We start from the raw sequence: 20,372 nt of genomic DNA, 5'->3' as shown, positions 1-20,372 counted from the left end.
TAGAGTCAGAGAATCTGAGTTCTGATCCCACCTGGGATGTGTATTAACTGTATGAGTTGGACTGAATTTCCTTGGGCCTCAGTTTCCTCATCTGTAGATGAGGGATGCAGACCCAATGGCCTCTGAGGTCCTATTTAGCTCCACAATGTGACCTTACGATGCTCTGAAGGACTGGGCCGATGAGATCCAAGCCTCTTCTTCCAACATGGAGACTGGTGGTTTGCTGTGTAAGAGAGGGAACAGCGCCATTGGGTGAACCCAGGGCTGCTCTCGCCTCCTCTGCTACCACTTCAGCCAACAGGTACTGCAGCCTGGACTGCTCTGGGGGAAGTGGGGAATACAGAGGCTGGGGGTGGGGGTGATGGGGAGAAGCCAGTTCTCTCTGAACAGCCAAGAAGGCAGGCCCAGAGTTAAAACCCACAGCAGGAGGAGAGGAGAGATGCCAGGAAAGCCAGAAAAAAATGGCATGAGAGATGAGAAAGGCAGCTGGGCAAGTTAAAATATGCAGATGGAGAGATGTGAGACGTGGCGGGGAGAGAAGCAAGATCCAGCTCCTGGGCCTGAGGAGCTGCCTCTGAAACCTGCCTGGAGACATGGAGAATGGAGGCCAGGCATCAATCACTGCCCAGGGACAGGGGATGTCCCACACCCCACCCCTGGGCCTGAGGAGCTGCCTCTGAAACCTGCCTGGAGACATGGAGAATGGAGGCCAGGCATCAATCACTGCCCAGGGACAGGGGATGTCCCACACCCCACCCCTGGGCCTGAGGAGCTGCCTCTGAAACCTGCCTGGAGACATGGAGAATGGAGGCCAGGCATCACTCACTGCCCAGGGACAGGGGATGTCCCAGACCCCACCCCTGGGCCTGAGGAGCTGCCTCTGAAACCTGCCTGGGGACACGGAGAATGGAGGCCTGGACTCAATCACTGCCCAGGGAGGGGGATCTCCCGGGCCTCACCTGGCCTGCATCTAAGCAGGAGCATGAAGGGATATATGTGGGAAGGTGAGCACCATCTTGCTGTGTGTCTTTGGTAACTGCACAGGCCCAAGGGACCAGAGGGCTAGGACAAGTGGCCCTGCAGGGTCTGGCCATCCTTCCCTAGCACAAGCCTCCTGGCTGGGGGGCCCATCCCCAAAAGCCTGGGGTAGAACACTGACTTGGGGGACTGGGGACTTGGGCTCCAATATCAGCCCTGCATCTTGTGATTATGGACAAATCCCTATGGCCTTCTGTTCTTTCACCTGGCCCTTGACCAATAACCAAGTAACTGACCTTCTGAAAATCTAATGGGCTTGGGATAGGCCAATAGAGACTTGGAACAGCCCTTTGTTTGGGTCTTGGTTCGCTTATCTGTACAATGATGGAGTTGGGTTAACTGGCTCCCCAGGTCCTGGTCTCATTTTTGTCTGTGTGTCCCCAGTCTTCAGACCCCAGCCTCCCTTTGTTTTATGGAGGAGGAAACTGAGACCCAGTGAGGAATACTTGCCCAGTGTTATCTGCAGCATAGCTGGGGTTTGGATTCTGAACAGAATCTTCTTTATATTCCACTAAACTGCTCAAAGGCATCTAGGAGGCCCAGTGCGTAGACTGCTAGACAGAGAGACCTGAGTTCAAATCCAGCCTTAGACTCTTACTAGCTAGGTGAGCCTCATTTCTCAGCTGGCTGCTTTGGGACTTCTCTGACTGATTTCCCATCATGCCCCATGTCAGGTACCTCACCCTGCCTCCCGCCCACCACCACCACCATTGTAGGCTCCCTGAGAGCAGTGGCTGTCTTTCTTTTCATGTTTGTATATCCAGTGCTTAGCATAGTGCCTGGCATGCTTGGCATAGTGCTTAATAAATGCACCTGCCATGCCTTAGGCTGGGGGTAAGGATCCTGCTACACACAGATCATGTCTCCAGGGATCTCCAGCCCCTCTCCCCTCTGGTCCATCTTGCACATCATCTCCAGGTCAGTCTCTCCAAAGTAATGCTTTCATCACCTCACCCAGAATCCCCCCTCCCACCTAAGAATCTATTACAAGGATTTCCTGTGGCTCACACAATTCCTAGAAATGATTTTAGTCTGGCCTTCAAGGCCTCACTCTCCAGTCTTATTCCCCAACACCTGCCCTCTCTTCTTACGCTGAGTTGACCTTGACGACTTGTCTCCCACACACACTGAGTTCATTCCCAAGTCTACACTTACTGGACCACATGATGTGTCCTCGCCATCCACTCCCCAAGTAGAATGTAAGCTCTTTCAGGGCAGCAGCTGGTTTTGCTCTGTCCCTAATCTCCAATGCCTAGTATTAGTTAATGCTTGTTGACATGGCAGGCACTTTTTGTCAGTGTCTGTGGGATTGAAATGAATCACGGTGATCTGAAACAAACATTGATGAAGTGTTTGCTCCATGCCCGGAAGCCAAAAACAGGCCCTGCTCCCAAGGAAGGAGCTCCCAGGGCCAACCCCGTGTCTTCCCTTCCTTTCTTTGTTTGATTTTTGCCTCTGATTTCATTTGTTTAGGGAACTTCCAGCAAGGAAACTTCCCTCCACTGTTGTAGGTCAGCATCTTTCCTGCAATTGACTTGCCAGGGTCACGCAGATGGTAGAAGTGGGCCTTGAAATGATTCTGAGGCTGGTTCTCTGCCCACCAGCCCACACTGCCCCTTCCTTTCTTTCTGCCTTTATCCAGGGCCCAGCTGCCCTGACCCCCTCCCACCCTCCAGACTTACTTTTCCAGCACAGACATGATGATTGGAGGTAGAACCAGGATGGGCATGGGAAGGACCACTCGAGTCAGGGCCGTCTCAATCAGTGCCTGGGGAGCCAAGCAGAAGGGTTAGGTGAGGTTACCTGTCTGGGCTGGGGTCCCAGGGTAACCCTTCCACACCAAGCCTCCCTTTCCTCATCATCTCTACAAAATCATCTGTTGCTGCTCATTTGGATCCGCTTAGGGCAGCTGGTGGTCTTAGAGCAGGGGTGGGCACTGAATCCAAACTTCACAGAACAAATCCCCTTAATAAAATGATTGTTCTATAAAACTTGGACTTGGTCAAAAGGCTGCACCCGAGGACCTAGAAGGCCACATGTGGCTTGGAAGCCACAGGTTCCCCACCCCTGTACTAGAGAATCACCACGTGAACAAGGTACAGTCATTTCTGGGTCTCAGCTTTCTCATCTGCAAAATGGGGAGGAGAACATTTATTTTATGATATATGTCTATATTACAGGATGTCTATAGGGAAAAGTCCTTTGTAAAATATAGAGCCAGTGTCCTAATTAGGAATTATTGTTGTGGGAGAAAGGTTGTGGTAGAGGCAGGCATTGGGGAGATTGCCTGAATAGTTATATAGAGGAAGTACTTTCAATGCCCTCCAAACTTTAGTGCCCTGGAACAAAGTTCCAGTCACCTTGCCCTACTTATGGCTCCGTTTCTAATGAAGTAGAGATGGGAGTTCCAGCTATTTATGTGTATGTGTGTAGATCTGGCTTCAAGGCAATCCAAGTCAAGTCAAGAAGCATTTATTAAGCACCTACTATATGCCAGGCCCTGTGCTAAGTGCTGAGGTTACAAAGAAGGGCAAAAATACCCCCCAAACCCAACAGTTTTTGCATTCAAGGAGCTCAGTCTCATGGAGAAGACAACACGCAAGCAACTATATGCAAACAGAATATATACAGGATAAATTGGAGATAATCTTGGAGAGAAGGCACTCAGGGCTATGTTAACATTATGCATAGAATCCATTAGAAAGTGGTTCTTTTGGGGAAAAAACCCACCCCCTCCCCACCCCCAACACACACACTCTTACTGTACACGTTTTTTAAAGAGCAGATTCAAATCAGCTGGAACAATGCTTTGGAATGGAAATGCATTAGTACCAGACACCCAAATTCCTCGACTGCAGACTCCCGCCAGGGACGTTTAGCAAGTGTGGAAGTCAGTGTAGACACCTTAATTAACCCTTCTGAGCCAGCTCTAGGAGTTTGAGGGCGTGTGTATGTGTTTGTGCACACAGGGGTGGAGGGTCGGGAATGGCCCCCTCCTTCTCCCCGTGACAAGCTGCCTAAGATCCAGAGAAAGAGTGAGTACAGAGATGGTGGAGATGAGGACGCTGTTGTCACACCGCCAGGGGGTGGAGGGAGGGGGGAAATGAGCATATGGCAGAGTTTAGATGCTTAAAAGAAAAAAAAAGAAAGAAGCAAAAAGCAGGTGTTGGAAGGAACAGGGGAAAAAACATCTGGGGCTTGCTTGGCAAGGTGAGGATGGTGGATCGATCTGGGGAGAGGAAACGGAAACAAAGTCTCCCGCTGGTCTCCTGCGGATCGCCATGGGTTAGGTCAGGGTCCCTTCTGGAAGTGTGAGCATCTGACTTTGTAATGACGGTGCCAGGTATGTGGAGCCTTAAGACACCCCCCCCCCCACCCTGCCCCGCCAATGCAGCAGGGATTACCTCGCCAGAGCCTTGTTTTGGAGGACCTGATGAGTTCCCACTTTGACCTGTTGCTGGGGGTCCTGGCTTTTGGGTGCTAGCTATCATTTGTGTTCTTCAGTGGCTCCCACTAAACCCCTGCTCCTCACCCTCAGATAGGCTAACTGGTTTCACTCCCGCTTGGCTTCCACAGGAGTTCACAGGGCCCTCCTGATGAGCTCTGGGAAGACAGACTCAGCCTGGGACACAGAGAGTGGGCCAAAATGACATTTGATGCCAAATCATCATGTTCCACGTTCTAGATGCTTCTGGGGGTCATGTGTCCTTTGGGGTCACCCCATACATGCTTTCCCCAAGTAGCTACAAAAAGGACACAAGTAAGCAATTGTTGAGAATATTCCATAGTTTAGTGACCGGACAATGCTCTGGAGTCAAGGGTTCTGGGTTCAAATCCCAACTCCCCATATGACTTTGGGCAAGTCCCTTCATTGCCCTGGGCCTCAGTTTCTTCATCTGTACAATGAGGGAATTTACAGGATCAGAGATGAGAGGGACCCTAGAAGTCACTGAGTCATTTTAGAGATGAGGAAATAAAGGCACACAGGGTAAGTAACTTGCTCAGGGTCACACAGCTAGTAAGTGTCTGAGATGGAAAAAAATACAATTAAGTGGTAGAAAAAAAAAGTGTCTGAGATGGAATCTGAACCCAGGTCTTTCTGACTCCAAGTCCAGTGAGCTAGCCACTATACCACACTGCTTCTAGTAGGACAAGATGGTGATGAAAGTCCCTTTAGTTCTCACTCCTTCAGTATCATTATGCATCCTTTTGTGTAGGCACACAAGCTGGAGGGCCAAACCCAATGGGTTTTTTGCAGTTGATGTAGTTAACCTCCCCCTCCCATCTGGACATTCTCTTCTCCTTTGGTTGAAATGATGCTGCTGTTCTGGTGCTCTTCCTTTTTGTCTGACCCACTTAGTTCCTTTGGCTGGACCATTATCCGTGCCCTACCCTCCTAGAGTGGATGGCCCTCAGGACTCCATCCTTTTACTTCTAAGATAAAATGTCAACCTCTCCATTTGGTCTTTCGAGCCCTTTTCCACCTGGTCCCACTAGGCTTTGCCGACTTCTTCTTCCCAGTGCAGCCAAAGTAGCCTTGTCTCTGTACCATATGTATGGTCCTCCATCTCCTGTCTCCATGTCTTTGTAGAGGCTGTGCCCCATGCCTGGAACATGCTCCTTCCTCACTCCTGCCTCAGAGAATCCCTCGCTTCCTTCAAGACCCAGCTCCAGCCCTATCTTCTCCCTGAAGCCTTTCCTGATCTCCTCCCACCCCAACCTTCTATCGCCCTCTCTTCCCTGACTACTTAGTACTTAGCTACCTTATCTATTTTGAATTTGTGCTGCTTTTACTGATGTATGTCCATGTCTTCCTGTAAGAATGGAAGCTTCCTGAGGGCAGGCAGGCAAGAACTTTTATTTTTGTCATTGCATCCCCAGAACTTAACACGATGCCTGGCACATAATGGCACTTAATAAATGCTTGTTGATGGACAGATTGTCCCGGGCCCTCTTCTGTCCCTTGTTTCTTCTCAACCATTCCCATGAATTCAATGATCACCTCTATGCAATGGATTGCAAATCTTTATCTCCAGTCTGAAATTCTCTCCTAAGTGGGTCCAGTCCCACATCTTCATCTGCAGGGCATTTCCATTTGACTGTCCCATTGGCATAGCAAACACACGTGCAAAACAGTGTTCCTTCTTCCCCCTCATCTGCCACTCTGCTTGCTTTTTGTTGGGGTTATGACCAACCTCCCAGTCACCCAGACTCACAGCCTCAATGTCATGCTTAACTCTTTCTCACCCTCCCCACTCACATCCAATCAGTCACAAACCTTGTCACTCTTACTTCCCACAGCATCTCTTGGCTCCATACCCTTCTTTCAATTCACATGAATATTGCCCTAGTCCACACTAGGACTATTACAATTGCCTCCCAATTGGTCTCCCTATTTCTGGTCTCCCTCTACTCCAATCTATTCTCCACATGAATGCCAAAATCCCTTTCTAAGACAAGTTTGGTCATGTTACTATCTCCTCCTGGCTCCCCACAGCCTCCAGAATAAAACACAACTTTCTGGGGCTGGTTTAAGGCCCCTCACAATGGGTTCTAACTTACCTTTGCAGCCCTCATCCTCTTCCTGTGCTGGGTGCTCCAGCCACATTGGGCTGCCTGTTATTCACTGAACTCAACATTCCATCTGTGTTCCAACAAGCTATCCCCCATACCTGGAGTGCCCTGCCACTCCAAGCATCCCTAGTCCATCCCATCAATGCTTCTGAGGTAAATGGCCTCTGAGAGCCCTTCTGAATCCTCTCTATGAGGCCTCCCCAGGCCTCCCAGCCTCCTAAACCTTCCCTTCTCAGGCAGGATGTGCTATATCTGTAATTATTTATTTACATGTTGTCTCCCTAATAAATATGTAAGCTCCTTGAAGATGGTTCTGTGTTTATCCTTTCTTTGTATTCCCAGCAATTAGCTCAGTACCTGGCACATTATAAATACTTAAATGCTTGCTGCAATTCTGCTTAAGTTAACATACTTATTCAGTGCTATACCAATCAAACTACCAAGGAATTATTTTATAGAGCTAGAAAAAATAATAAAATTCATCTGGAAGAACAAAAGGTCAAGAGTATGAAGGGAATCGAAAAAAAAAAAAGGTGAAATAAGATAGTCTAGCAGTACCAGATTTTTAACTACTACTGAATGGTAGATCAGTAGAATAGATTGGGTACACAGTTCCCAGAAGTAAACGACCACAGTAATTTAGTGTTCGATAAACCCAAAGATCCAAGCTTTGGGGACAAGAAGGCCTCATTTGACAAAAATTGCTGGGAAAACTGAAAAGAGGTTTGGCAGAAAATAGGCATAGACCAATGTCTCATACCATATACCAAGATAAGGTCACAATGGACAAATGATTTAGATATAAAGAGTGATATCACAAGTAAATTAGGGGAGCATGGAAAATTTTCCTGTCGGGTCTATGGACAGGGCAAGAGTTTATGACCAAACAACAGGTAGAGAGGGTCACAGGAAGTAAAATGGACAATTTTGACTACATGAAATTAAAAAGTTTTTACACAAACAAAACCAATGCAGCCAGAATTAGAATGAAAACAACAACTTGAAGGGGGTGACCTTTTACAGCAAGTTTCTTTACTACAGGCCTCATTTCTCAAGTATATAGGGAACTGAGCCAAATTCATAAAAATAAGAGCCATTCCCCAGTTGATAAATGGCCAAAGGAGATGAACAGTTTTCCAAAGGAGAAATCAAAGCTATCAATAGCCACATGAAAAAATGCCCTAAATTACTACTGACTAGAGTAATGCACATTAAAGCAACCCTTAGCTACCACCTTACACCTATCAGATTGGCTAATATGACAGAAAAGGAAAATGAAAAATGCTGAAGGAGGATGGGGAAAAATAAGGACACATGGCATCACTATGCTAGAGTCAAGTTTCAATGTGTCCTTCTGTGGCTGATCAGACCAACACGAGCTCGGAATGCTCTATCACAGGTCAGGCACAAAGAGTCCATGTGAACATTGGGGTGAATTCTCTAAATTTGCACATCCTGCGTTTCCTTTGAGCTGTTTCAATCCTGCTTTGCAGCACCTTCTCTGATGTGAGCACCCCACGCTGAGTGGTCCTGTGCCAGTGTCTCCCATGTTACACAATCAATTCCAAAGTTCTTAAGAGAGACCTTGGGGTGTCCTTGTAAAGCTTCTTCTCACCACCACGTAAGCACTTGCCTTGTGTGAGTTCTCCAAAAAAAGTAGTCTTTGTGAACTGATCCAACCATTCTGGAGAACAATTTGGAACTTTGCCCAAAAGGGCCATAAAACTGTGCATACCCTTTGACCCAGCAATACCACTACTAGGCCTGTACCCCCAGAGAGATCAAAGAAAAGAGAAAAGGACTGATTTGTATTCATTTTGAGAAGGGGTCTATTGGCTTCACTCTATGCCGCCAAATAGGGCTATGATATGAAGGAGGTTAAGAATCCCTGATCTAGAGGATTGGGCATGGCAGAGTGAGGAAAGGCCAGGGTCATAAGATCATAGATTTAGACATGAAAGGGACCTTTGAGGTCACTTAGTCCAATGCTTTCATTTTATAGTTGAGGAAACAGGCCCAGTATGGCAAAGTGACTACAGCCAGGAAATAGCACAGCCAAGACTTGAACCCAGGGCCTTCGACTCCAGATTTCCATTTTTCCCCCACTGTACCACCTGTGGGCCAGTACATTGGGGGGGTGAGGGGGGCGGGGCATGGGAGAAAGTAGGCACTAGAGTCAGCAGCAGCAGAGTTGAGGCATATTGCCTTCTTCTCCCTCCCAGTTTTGCCAAGGGTTAGCACTAGATGTTCTAGGGCATGGCCTGGGGTGAGCAGAGAGTAGATGTGAGCAGAAGGGCCTGAAGAGAGAAGGATGAGACCATTTTAATCACTGGCAGGACTGCCGTGCATGAAGAGATAGGGATAGAGCTCATTCAGGAGACTTGAAGCCCTTTGAGGGCAGGAGTGTTGGGATTTTATCTTTATACTCCCAGGACCAGCACATCAGATGCTTAATAACTGTTTGTCTAACTGAATTAAGAATGAAAGACGTCCGAGGTAGGAGAAAGATAAGTGTTTGATAATTGAAAAACAAGGAAAGAGCTGGGAGTACAAAGCCCCTTCTCCCTCACACCTGGATCCTAGGCCAGGCAAGGGTTCTCAGCATGATCTTCAGCTCTCATTTTCACCACTTCTGCTGACAGGTGGGCAGTGCCCTAAGTGCCCAGGATCCTCCCTGTAAAATCCTTTACCCCTTTCGCAATGCCCTGTGCTCTGCCATCACCTTTAAAAACATGCCTGTCCTCAGGATCCCAGGATAAGGTCCCTGCTAGAGACCTAAGAGATCATTGAATCCAATTCTCCCATCTTACAGAGAAACCAATGGAAGCCCAAAGGTAGATGACTTGCCCAAGGTCACCTGAGCAATAAGTGGAAGAATCAGAACTCAGGTCTAGGGATCCAGTTCCAGCGCAATGCTCCCCCTTTCCCCTTACCTTCCTATAATTCTGTGCATGTCTTATATGCGCCTAGATATTTACACATTGTCTCACCTATTAGAATGGAAGCTTCTGCAGGGCAGGTACTAATTTTTGCTTTTTCAGGACTTAGCACAGGGCCTGGCACACACCAAGACCTAATAAATAACTGTTGACTGATTTAAACAAAGAAAGATGAAATCGATCAGGGGCTAGTTCCCTGCCCACTCCCCACCTCCAGCCCTGGACCCAGACTCACATGTCTGGCCGCAATTCTTGAGGAGCCCACGATGTTCCCATCACTGTCCAGGACATCGATGCCTTCCTCCAGTTCGTTGTGCCTCATCAGGACCACGTTACAAACATTGGCACTTGCTGGGTAGGGGCAAGGAGAAAAGTAGTCAGGTGAGAAGAAAGGGCATGATAACCAGCTGCCAGCTGTGCCTACAATCCTCCCCAGTCCTCAAATCTTCAAGCCATGGAGGCCTTTGGGGAATTGGGGAGAGCAATCCCCCTGCTTGGCATTTACAGCTCTCCACAAACAGGCTCTTAGCTACCTTGCCAGGCTTATCTAGTCTACATTATACCCCATCATGCACTCTGAATGTCATCCAAACCGGCCTGCTTGTTGTTCCCCAAACTTGAAATGCCATTTCTTGCCTCTATGCCTTTGCCTGGGTTGTTCCCCATACCTAGAATGCCCTCCCTCCTCACCTCTGCCCTTCAGAATCCCTAGATTTCTTCGAGGCACAACTCAGTCCCTCTCTGCCACAGGTTAATGCTCCTTCCCTCTTCAAATTATCAGAGGGGCGTCCTACCTGTCCCCCAAACCAGCCCAATCTCTGGCCTGCACATGTCTGCTGATAATTCAGAATGACATCTGAGCCAGGTTCTAATGCAGTGGTCTATGGGAAAGTGTTCATAGTTGTTGGCATGTTGCCTCAGACTATGAGCTCTTTGAGAGCAGGGACCCATATTGCTTTTCTTTGTGTCTGTAGCACATAGTAGGGGCTTAATAAATGCTGACTGCAGAGTTTTGTTCCCTTTGAGCAGTTACCACCAGGATCTTCCCTGGACATAGGCAGGGTAGGAAGCCACCTTCTCAGTATGAGTTCAGGGACCCTGGGAAGGAAGGCTTCCTTTCTGCACTCGTTATAATTCCCCTCTCAGCAGCGCCTCACCTGGGGTCCTGCACTGTTCTTTCCAGGGTTCTCTTTGGAATACACACTCCCTGTCCCACCCCCCACAAAGGTACATGTGCAAACCTTCAGTGAGTATGAGTCTATCGACCACTACCATTTATAAAGTACTTTGAAATTTGCAAACATTTTGCACGTAGGCCTTCATTTGCTGTTTCTTAGCTATATTGCTGTTGTCATAACAATAATAAATATTATTAATCAAAGAATTCCACCTTAGAGTAGGTAGGGACATCCAGATCATCCAGGACAAATTCCTCATTTTATAGGAAAAGAGCTTCTTTCCCAAGAGAGGAGCACTCACTTGCCCAGGGTCATACATGTGAAGAAGAAGCAAATGCCAGTTTGGGGGCCTCCAAATCCACCCCACTTTCCACCCCATATTCCTCTGTGACAGGATAGCTGCATATGGGCATGAGAACCCCGGGGCACAGAGGAAGTGAGGGGTGGTGCTGGGGACAGAATTGGCTGGCTTCATAACCTTGTTGCTGGCTGGTCCTGGTCTCCACCACTGGTGATCGACTGATTAACAAGCGTTGAGTACCTACTAAGTGCCACCAGGTGCTGGGATCTGCTCCCCAGTTTAGCCCCAGAGCACAGAGGGGCCTGAGCAGCTGAGACTCATGGTGCTCAATCTCTTAATGAGATATCTTTGCTTCTAGAAATGGGGGGTTGGGGTGTGGAAGGGGAGGGGGGCTAGGCCGACTGAGAGGCTTCCTAGATTGTCAGCTGTGAAACGTCCTGAAAGGACCACCATCTGCTTCGTGGGGCAGCGTCTGCCCCACCTGGGCAGAGCAGGCCTCATCTGGGGAGCTATCCCTCCTGGCTGGGCTGCTGGGCTCCCCCGACCTGCTTTGGAGTAAAAATGCAGGGGCAGCAGGGGGTGATGGAAGGGTGGCCAGCAAAAAACACCAAGTGGTCTTACTCCTTTCCTCCCTCCCCCCAAAATGCACGTTGCGCAGCATTTAAAGTTTTAATTTTTGCTAATTAATGTCAATTAATTTTGTATAATGAGTGTTTAATTTTGGGGAGTGTGTGAGCCCGGGAGCTAATGCCGTTCTCGGCTGTGAATGCTGATTAGCGTCAACACCTGCTGCTTACACTCCCTCTGCTGGGGGGGGGGTGGGATGAGGGTTTGGGCAGCCAGTGTGAGGATGAGGACGGCATGATGGGGGAGGGCAGGAGGAAGAAGAATGGGAGATACATATGCACTGGGAGTCTAGAGCGAGTGGGGGGTGGGAAGAGAAGGGGGCTCTGGGAAGCTCACATCTGGGGGAGAAGGTGGGCCCATGAGGCCACGCTGGACCAGGTGAGGAAGGGCTATCATTATGGACTCAGTGAAACAGCCAGGCTCCAGGGCTGTACTGAGCACCTGGCAGGGGCAGCAGGCAGGGTGGAGGAGGGAGATTGCTAGGGAGAGAAGGGGGGAGGGTACAAAGAAGAAGCTTGGATTCCACATGGGAGAAGAAAGCAAAAGGCAAAGCCTAATGTAGCCCCTGACCTCCAGAAGACCCTGGTCCTATGGGGGAGGCTCAGAAAAGATTTGTCCTTGATTCACTGTGTCATCACATTTCTCTGGGCTTGGCTGCCTCCTGGGCAAAATGGGCACAGGAATGTGAGAGAGAGGATGGCTGAGACAACAGCATGGTACAGTGGAGAGAGCCCTGGATTTGGTATCAGAAATCCGGATTGGAAAGTGGGCTCTGGAGTGGAGTGGAAGTGGAGGCTCAGAGAAGCTAGGGATAGTGGAGTCAGGAAGGCCCAGCCTGGTTTGTAATCCACCTCTCACATCACTGAATGCAATCACACATACTATTTCTATTGTAGAGAACAGGAAATGGAAGCACAGACAGAATAGCTGAGCGACTCGGAGCATCAGCAGCCCCTCTGGGATTCATGAGGGAGTGGGCTTAGATAATCTCTAAGGTCCCTTTCAGCTTTAGATCTGTGATCTGGTCATGCTCTTCAAGAGGAATGGTTCAACGTAAGGTTTTTAAAAACCATTCAACACTCAGCGTGATGGAGTAGAAACCAAGGTTCAGAGAAGTGAAGGCATCTGGAGGCAGGAGCCCTGGGGTCATGGTCCACTTCTAACATCACTAGGTGTTTAACCACGGCTTGCAGGCAGGGGTGTGCTGGGCCTGCTTCTAACATCACTAGGTATGTAACCACGGCTCGCAGGCAGGGGTGTGCTGGGCCTGCTTCTAACATCACTAGGTGTTTAACCACGGCTCGCAGGCAGGGGTGTGCTGGAACCAGCTCAGACTGGCTCATGAGAGAGCCGACTGTTAAATTTTCAGTGTGAGCATTTACACTTCAGAAATTGGCAAGTGCTACAAATCAGGGCTTCATTTATTGTTTTGTTGATTGCCTAGACTTAAGAAAGTGAAGGGAAAAAATGTTAATAATGCAGATTAAATTTAAAAATGTATTGTGGGTATATGTGTGAGTGTGTGTGTGTGTGTGGGTGTGTGTAGTCTTGGAAGAAATGAACAAGACAATCAGTCAGAGGGCAGCAGAGAAGCCAATAGCGGATATGAACTGGCCATGACACATCACAAAGAAGCGATTATGAAGGAGAACTCAAGTAAAAGATGGTGTCAAATGAATGGCTTAATGAAAAAGATGGGCTGTTGGTCACATGGCAAAAGTGAGAGATGACTGATGGCCAGCCCACGCACTCCACTGCCTTCTTTACCACATCAAGAGGACCAGAGGAAGGCCTCCAGCACCTTGGGTGGACCCCTGGCTGATCTTATGGGAGAACATGGCCAAGGGTTACTCAGGATGGGCAGTCCTGGGTGGCCTTAGTCTGCATTGCTGAAAGGAACACTCATATTGATGTGATCACCAATGGCATTCGAGTACCTCAGTTACTATGGGACAAATTTTTCTGTCTGTGCTTCCATTTCCTGTTCTCTACAATAGAAATAGTATGTGTGATTGCATTCAGTGATGTGAGAGGTGGATTACAAACCAGGCTGGGCCTTCCTGACTCCACTATCCCTAGCTTCTCTGAGCCTCCACTTCCACTCCACTCCATGACGAGTCCCTCCCTGTACGTGGATACCGTCAAATTCCAGTGAGGATGGCAGGATCCCAGACGCAGAGTTGGGAGGGATCTCTAGTGAATGTAGTCCAATCCTCTCATTTTACACGAGAGGAAACTGAGGCCTAGATAGAGAAATGACTTGAACAAGGTCACACAGCTCATAAGGGGCAGAGTTGAGATCTGAATCCTGCAATTCCAAATCCAATGGCTCTTCTGCTGGGCCACACTGTTTCCCTTAGATGACAATGTTTTGCATCTTGGTAAGCTTTAAAATGCTATGTAAACGTCAACTGTTATTAACTAGACAGATGCAGCCCTTCATCTGGATGGGCTGCCCACTGAATTTGTCCATCAGTGTATCAAGGGCCTGTAATTTTGGTGTGGAAATGCTTTCCAACAACACTGAATGCATGGTCTTAGTTAGCCAAGGCTCAGAGGGGTTAAGTGCTTTTCCCATGGTCACACAGCTAGTAAGACTCAGAGGTGAGAGTCAAACCGAGGTCTTTCTGACTCCAAATCTAGCCCTCTATTCCCTGGGTTTGCCTGTTTCCTTGGAATTTGTCCTTTTCCTCCATGAGACCTGATGGAAAAATGAAGAAGGAGGAAGGCGAGATCACAAATACATACACACACACACACAGACATACACACACACACACAGACACACACGCACGTGTGCATATGTCTCTGTATGTGTCTGTATGTGTGTCCACATGTGTATCTGCGTGTGTCTGTGTGTGTGCTTGTGTCTTTGTGTGTCTGTGCGTGCATGTATGTGTGTCTGTGTGTCTATATGTGTGTGCATGTGTGCACGTGTGTCTGTGTGCACACACGTGCGCACATGCACATCCTAGGCAGGCACTACAGTGGATGGAGGCTCCAAGAAGGATCAGGAGGAAGTAACTGGGCTGAATCCGTAGGGGAACTCTACAGGGCTTTCTTAGCCTTGAGCTGTTTTTTCTTACTAAAGCCTGTCTCTTGAACCCCATTGTTCTGTAGGAGGCAGAGCTATATAATGGTTAGACAGTAAGCTTCAGCATCCGGTAGAACAGTTCAATTTCTGACCCATCCTGGGTAAAGTTACTTCACCTCTCATTGCTCAAGACAATTTTATGGGGCTATCTGCTGCAGAGAAGGTGCCAGCCCACACTGGAAGGACTTTCCTAAGAACTATGAAATCACAAATCTGGTCCCTCCATACCTTATTCTCAGCACAGAAGAAAAAAAAGCAGAGGAAGGCACTGAAGTGGGTTGGTCAGATGGATCCTCAATGAAGAATTCCCAGAGAGCTGTGAATGAGTCTGGCCCAAGAGGGGGCAGCGCAGATGGGCTGAAATTTACACAGGTGGAGTAAGCCAATGGGGTCACTGCTCTGTCTAAGCAACCCAAATAACCCTGGAGGTCTGTGAAGATGCACTTCCTATGTGAAGACCCACTTTGTGGATTATCCAGGTTTACATCAAAGGCCAATGATGGGCAGGTACACTCAGAAGAGCTTTACCCCTTCCCCCAAAGCAGGCTCCAGGCCCATGTTTCTTGTCCCACAAGCTGCTAGGGAGCTCAGGAGATTCAGATCCATTCTAATCCAGCTTAAACCTAATGGGATTAGGAAGGGGGACCTACCTTTTAAAAAAGAGAGAGAGAGGAAATGCCTTCCAAAGCCAGTTAGAATCTAGTTTTTGCTTATCCATTGATTCTTGGTTTGTCCATTCAATCAATTTTTAAAAGGTTTTAATATGCACCTACTATGTGCCAGGCATTGGGATAAATGCTGGGTATAGAAAGCAAGGCAAAAAACAGCTTCCATTTCATTTGGGAAGACAACTTGTCAATAACAGGGTATATTCTAGAGAGATACAGAGTAGGTAGAAGGCAATCTCAAAGGGACAGCACTAGGGAAAGAAGTAATGGGAAAGGCCCCTTGCAGAAGGTGGGCTTGGTGCTGAGACTGGAAGGAAGCCAGGGAACATAAGGTCCCTGCCACTGGCAGCCCCCACAGAGCACCTTCAGGAAAGGAGTGATAGAAGGCCAGCCGGTGGAGTGACCAGGGCATTGGGTTTGGAGTCAGGTCTAGGTTTGAATCCTGGTTTTGCTACATATCGCCTGTGTGAGCCAGTCGCTTGGGTCTCAGGGTCTTCCGTCACCTCTGCTCAGATGCACCACTGACATCTCAAAGTGAATTCAAAGCCAAGCTTACACAGTCTTTCCCTTTCAACTGGTTACTTCTTCTGACTTTTCTATTCCTGTCTGTGGCATCATTGTTCACTCTCATGAAGACTGGGAATGTTCAGCCTGGAGAAGAGATTCTCACCCTTTTGGGTCAGCTGCGCTTTCTTCTGTTTGGCCCCAGAGGGCTGAACCAGGAGGTATGGGGGGGGGGGCGCAGGGGCAGGGAGTTAGAAGAGGCAGATTTGGACTAGATGACAGGAAAATTTCCTAACAATGAGAGATATCCCAAAGTAGAATGAGCAGCCTGGGATCGTAGTCAGCTGCTTGTCACAAGGTTTGAAAGCAAAATTTAGATAATAATTTAGATGATACTTCTAAGATTTGCAAGATGCTTGACATTCCTTAATTGGTCCTCACAACAGCCCAGTGGGGGCAGACTTTACTATCTCCATTTTACAGATGAGGTGTGTGAAGTGGGGAATACTCTGCCTCTGGCCATACCCACTGAGCTCCCTTTCCAACTCTGATCCTAGGATTCCAAGCTCCTGTCTCCGGATGGGCAACATCAAAACCGCTTCTCAAAGGCTTGGGCAGGACACAGGTGTTACAGAGAATGGGTGTGGTAAAGAACCCCAGAAGACCACGGGAGAGAATCAAGAAAGACTTGGCCATCTCCGTGCCACTTCAGCATGATTAGAAACAATGAAGACCAATACCAAGTTCAGCTTTAAGGGGTAGGTTGTAGCTGAAGGAGAAAGAAGGAAGAATGGGTAATTAAGGTTTGGAGACACACAGTAGGCACTTAATAAATGCTGGTTGATTGGTTTATATCTTACAAATGTACATGCTGCTTCTTCCAATAGAGGAAATTCTTGAGGACAAGAACCATTTCATTTTTGTCTTTAAATTCTCAGCCAAACTCAGAGGCTGGTACACAATAGGTGCTTAATAAATGCTGGTTGACAGATTTATACCTTGCAAATATTCATATTGTATATGTGCTACTTCTCCCAATAGAGAAAGCTCTCTCAAGGCAGAGACCATTTTATTTTTGTCTTGGAATTCTCAACGCCAAACTCAGAGCCTGGCATACAACAGGCACTTAACAAATGCTGCCTGTCTGTGAATTGGTTGAGGGGATTCTTGGTCAAAGGCAGGCTGGAGCAGCTCGAAGGTTCAGTTAGTCCTCCCCCCGCCCCAATTCTCCCATCTTTGAAGAAGGCCCATTGTCCTACCCAAGAAATCCTCAGCAACTGTCTAGCTCAAGTCATTGAGAGGAAGAAAGAAAAAAGTGTCCCTCCCTTTCCTCCTTCTCCAACACCAGCGCCTTTCATTATTGACAGTATCAGCAGGTTAATTAAGCAGTCTGTTAGTGAGGATGTTAAGAAAGCTGGCACATTTTCAACTCGGATTGACACCATTCAAAACCCAGGCATAACTGACGTTGGTGCAGCGATACTGAGAGATGTCACAGACTCGGGGAGATGAGGCTTCGTTCCTGCCGCGGCAAACTCCGAGTCAAGTCCTGGGGGAAATATGTTCCTGCCTGCTGCAGATGTTCTCACATCAAATCAAAGCTCAATGAAAAAAAACAAGCCGGATGTTCAGCATCGGGGCTCTCCAATCTTGGCAGAGCACTCAGGGTCCTGGGCTGGGGCTTGGGAGGCCTGGGGTCTTGTTCTGGTTCTGCCACCAGCTTCCTCCATGATCTTGGCTAAGTCATTTCATCTCTGGGGGCCTCAGTTTCCACATCTTGGAAATGGAGATTATCCTCACCCTTTCTAATAATAATGATCATGACAACAGCAATGACTCACATGTATATAGAACTCTAAGGATTCAGAAGCACTTGAAATATGTTTAATACATGGTAAGTAAATTCAATTAAGCTGACAGAAGACCCAGGTTCAAGACCCTTGGTAGATTAGGTCACCTCTCATCACCCCTGGCAGCTCTCTAGGACAGTTAAATAGAGTGGGGGCTGACCTACATGGGCAGAGGAAGTTGTCCACTAGGAGCTCCCCACAACACATGCACACACACGCATGTGCACATGCACACATGTATGTATAGAAACATGCATGTACACATACACGTGTGCACGTATGCATGTCTACAGTGCGTATTTGTCTATACCAGGTATGCCCGCATACATGCATGTTCACATATGTGTGCATATCTGTACTGTACATGTATGCGTGTGCATGCATGTGCGCATATTCCATGTATGTAGCCATACATGTGTATAGCACGTGTGCGTGTCTATATCTTATATTATGTATATGTCTCCCATTCAAGATGTAAGTTCTCTTATGGCAGGGTCCATGTTTTGGCTTTTGTTTGCCTTCTCACTTTTCAGTGCCTGGTACATAGAAATGTCTGCTGACTGACCAGCACAGAGAAGTTAAGTGACTTGCTCATGGTCACACAGCTCAACTCAAACTCGGGTCATCCTGATGCCGGGTGCCATGCTCTACCCACTGAGACACACTGCCACTTTACCATGGTGTGTTCTGGTGTGAAGATGATGTGGGATAACAAATGTGAAAGTCTCTTGAAGCAAAGCTAAGAATGCCCAGCCTTTGGGCCTACAACCCACTAATGTTTCTTTGATTTCACAATATGGGTTCTCCACCTAAAAATACATAATCACCTTTTTATAAATTTTTAATTCATTTTTTACAATTTCTAGAGTTTCATAACTAAGGTGTCATGAAACCAGGTTGGGAATTTGAGACTTAAAAAATTAATCTTCCATCAGGTTTTAACATGAAGTGACTGCCAAGCTTAGACTCTTTAAAGAGGAGTTCCAACAAACTACACCTGTGCAACAACCTTCCATGGCTCCCCACTGTCTGCAGGATAAAGGCTTTCTAGCTGGCCTTCAAGGTATTATGTGGTCTGGTCCCACTCTACATATCCAACTGTATCCCCCACTACATATGCCAGCATGGACCCTCCATTCTGGTAGCCTAGGTTAGTTCCTGATGCACTCTGATAGTCATTCCTGCCCTCTGCCCACCCATGTCCTATTCCTGCTTCAAGGTCTAGCCCCAGTTTTACCATCTCTAGGAAGTCTTCCCTGACTGTTCTAGACCCCTCCCCTCCATATGCCAAATATAATCAAAGAATCTTAGAGCTATGCTCCCTCTGCTGGAAATTCACCATTTCTTATCTATACCCCTCAAAGGCAATGGAGAAATGCATGATGGGAGCCAATAGGGGTGCAGCAAATCAGCATGGTGTAACAGATAAAAGTGTTGGGCATGGTGGGTTCAGGAAGGCCTAGGTCCAAATCTTGGCTCTGACCCTTATTAGCTGGGCAAGTCATAGGACCCCTGTGCCTCAACCTCCTCATCTGTAACAGGAGGTTTGACTCAATGGCCTCTAACATCCCTTCTGCTTCTAATGCTGTGAGCTTTTGATCCACCAAAAAACCATAGAGGACAGTGGCCATACTTGTTCTATGGAAGATTATATTTGTTTTACCTGTTGAGAGTACAGCTTTCATAACGTAGAGGGCCACAGTGGGTCTGAGGATGGCATTATGGGAGAGGAGGGAGAACACAGGCCTTGGAACCAGGAAGATGTGGTTAAAAATCCCACCTCAGACATTTACTAGCTGTGTGACTTTGGGCAAGTCACTTAACCCTGTTTGCCTCAGTTTCCTCATTTTGTAGAATGAGCTGGAGAAGGAAATGACAAACCACTCCAGTATCTTTACCAAGAAAACCTCACATGGTATCACGATGAGTAGGACACAACTAAAAACAACTGAACAGGAACAAAGTTTCCTTTGCCTGAACAATGATGAAGCAACTGTAGAAGTGTCCATCAAGGCCCAGTCCCAGGGCAAGCAGCAAACTCAGTGGGGAGGGCCGCTGCCTCAGACTGAAAAGAGCTAGACCACAGTGTTCAGGGGACACATGAACCCTAGACCCAAGCCTTGGACCTGATCCCTGAAGCAAGCATCCACACTAGCCCAGCATAGAGACGTTTTGCTCCCTATGGAAAGGACCCAAATTTTGGCCGTTCTGATACCCTCCCATTTTTCTCTTTTATACTCCTTCCCTGCTCTTCTCTCCCTCTCCCTTCTTTCTCCCCCTCCTTCCTGTGCTCACTCTCTCTCTCTCTCTCTCTCTCTCTCTCCCCCTCTTTCTCTTCTCTCAGTCTCTCTCTCCCTCTATCTTTCTCCTCTCTCAGTCTCCTTTCTCTCTCTTTCTTTCTCCCCTTTCTTTTTCCTTATTCTTTCTTTCACCCCCTTTCTCTTTAAACTTCCCTCCTTCTTTTCTCTTCCTCTTCTCTCTATCCTTTTCTTTATCTCTCTTCTTCCTCCCTCCCTCCTCTCTCCTTTTACTCTTTCCCCTCTTTTTTGCCTTCTCTCTTCTCTCTCCTCTCTCTCCTTTTCCTTTCCCCTCCCTCCAG

The 20,372-nt window shown here is 47.7% G+C and overlaps 1 protein-coding gene across 2 annotated transcripts in view; it reads right to left on the bottom strand.

The window, feature by feature from the left end:
• The window catches only part of SFXN5 (sideroflexin 5), a 207,510-nt gene that overhangs the window by 61,179 nt on the left and 125,959 nt on the right, over positions 1 to 20,372 (bottom strand). For both annotated transcript variants that reach the window (XM_036751116.1, XM_036751117.1), the window contains 2 exons: positions 9,787 to 9,902; positions 2,721 to 2,806 (listed from right to left, as the gene is read on the bottom strand). In XM_036751116.1, coding sequence (XP_036607011.1) covers positions 2,721 to 2,806; positions 9,787 to 9,902 — 202 coding nt within the window. The remainder of the gene's footprint in view (positions 1 to 2,720; positions 2,807 to 9,786; positions 9,903 to 20,372) is intronic.

Source organism: Trichosurus vulpecula, chromosome 3, assembly GCF_011100635.1.
Source record: "Trichosurus vulpecula isolate mTriVul1 chromosome 3, mTriVul1.pri, whole genome shotgun sequence".
In the NCBI taxonomy this organism is placed as follows: domain Eukaryota; kingdom Metazoa; phylum Chordata; class Mammalia; order Diprotodontia; family Phalangeridae; genus Trichosurus; species Trichosurus vulpecula.
The sequence above is the reverse complement of the archived record's forward strand: the minus strand, read 5'-3'. Positions and strand labels throughout refer to the sequence as shown.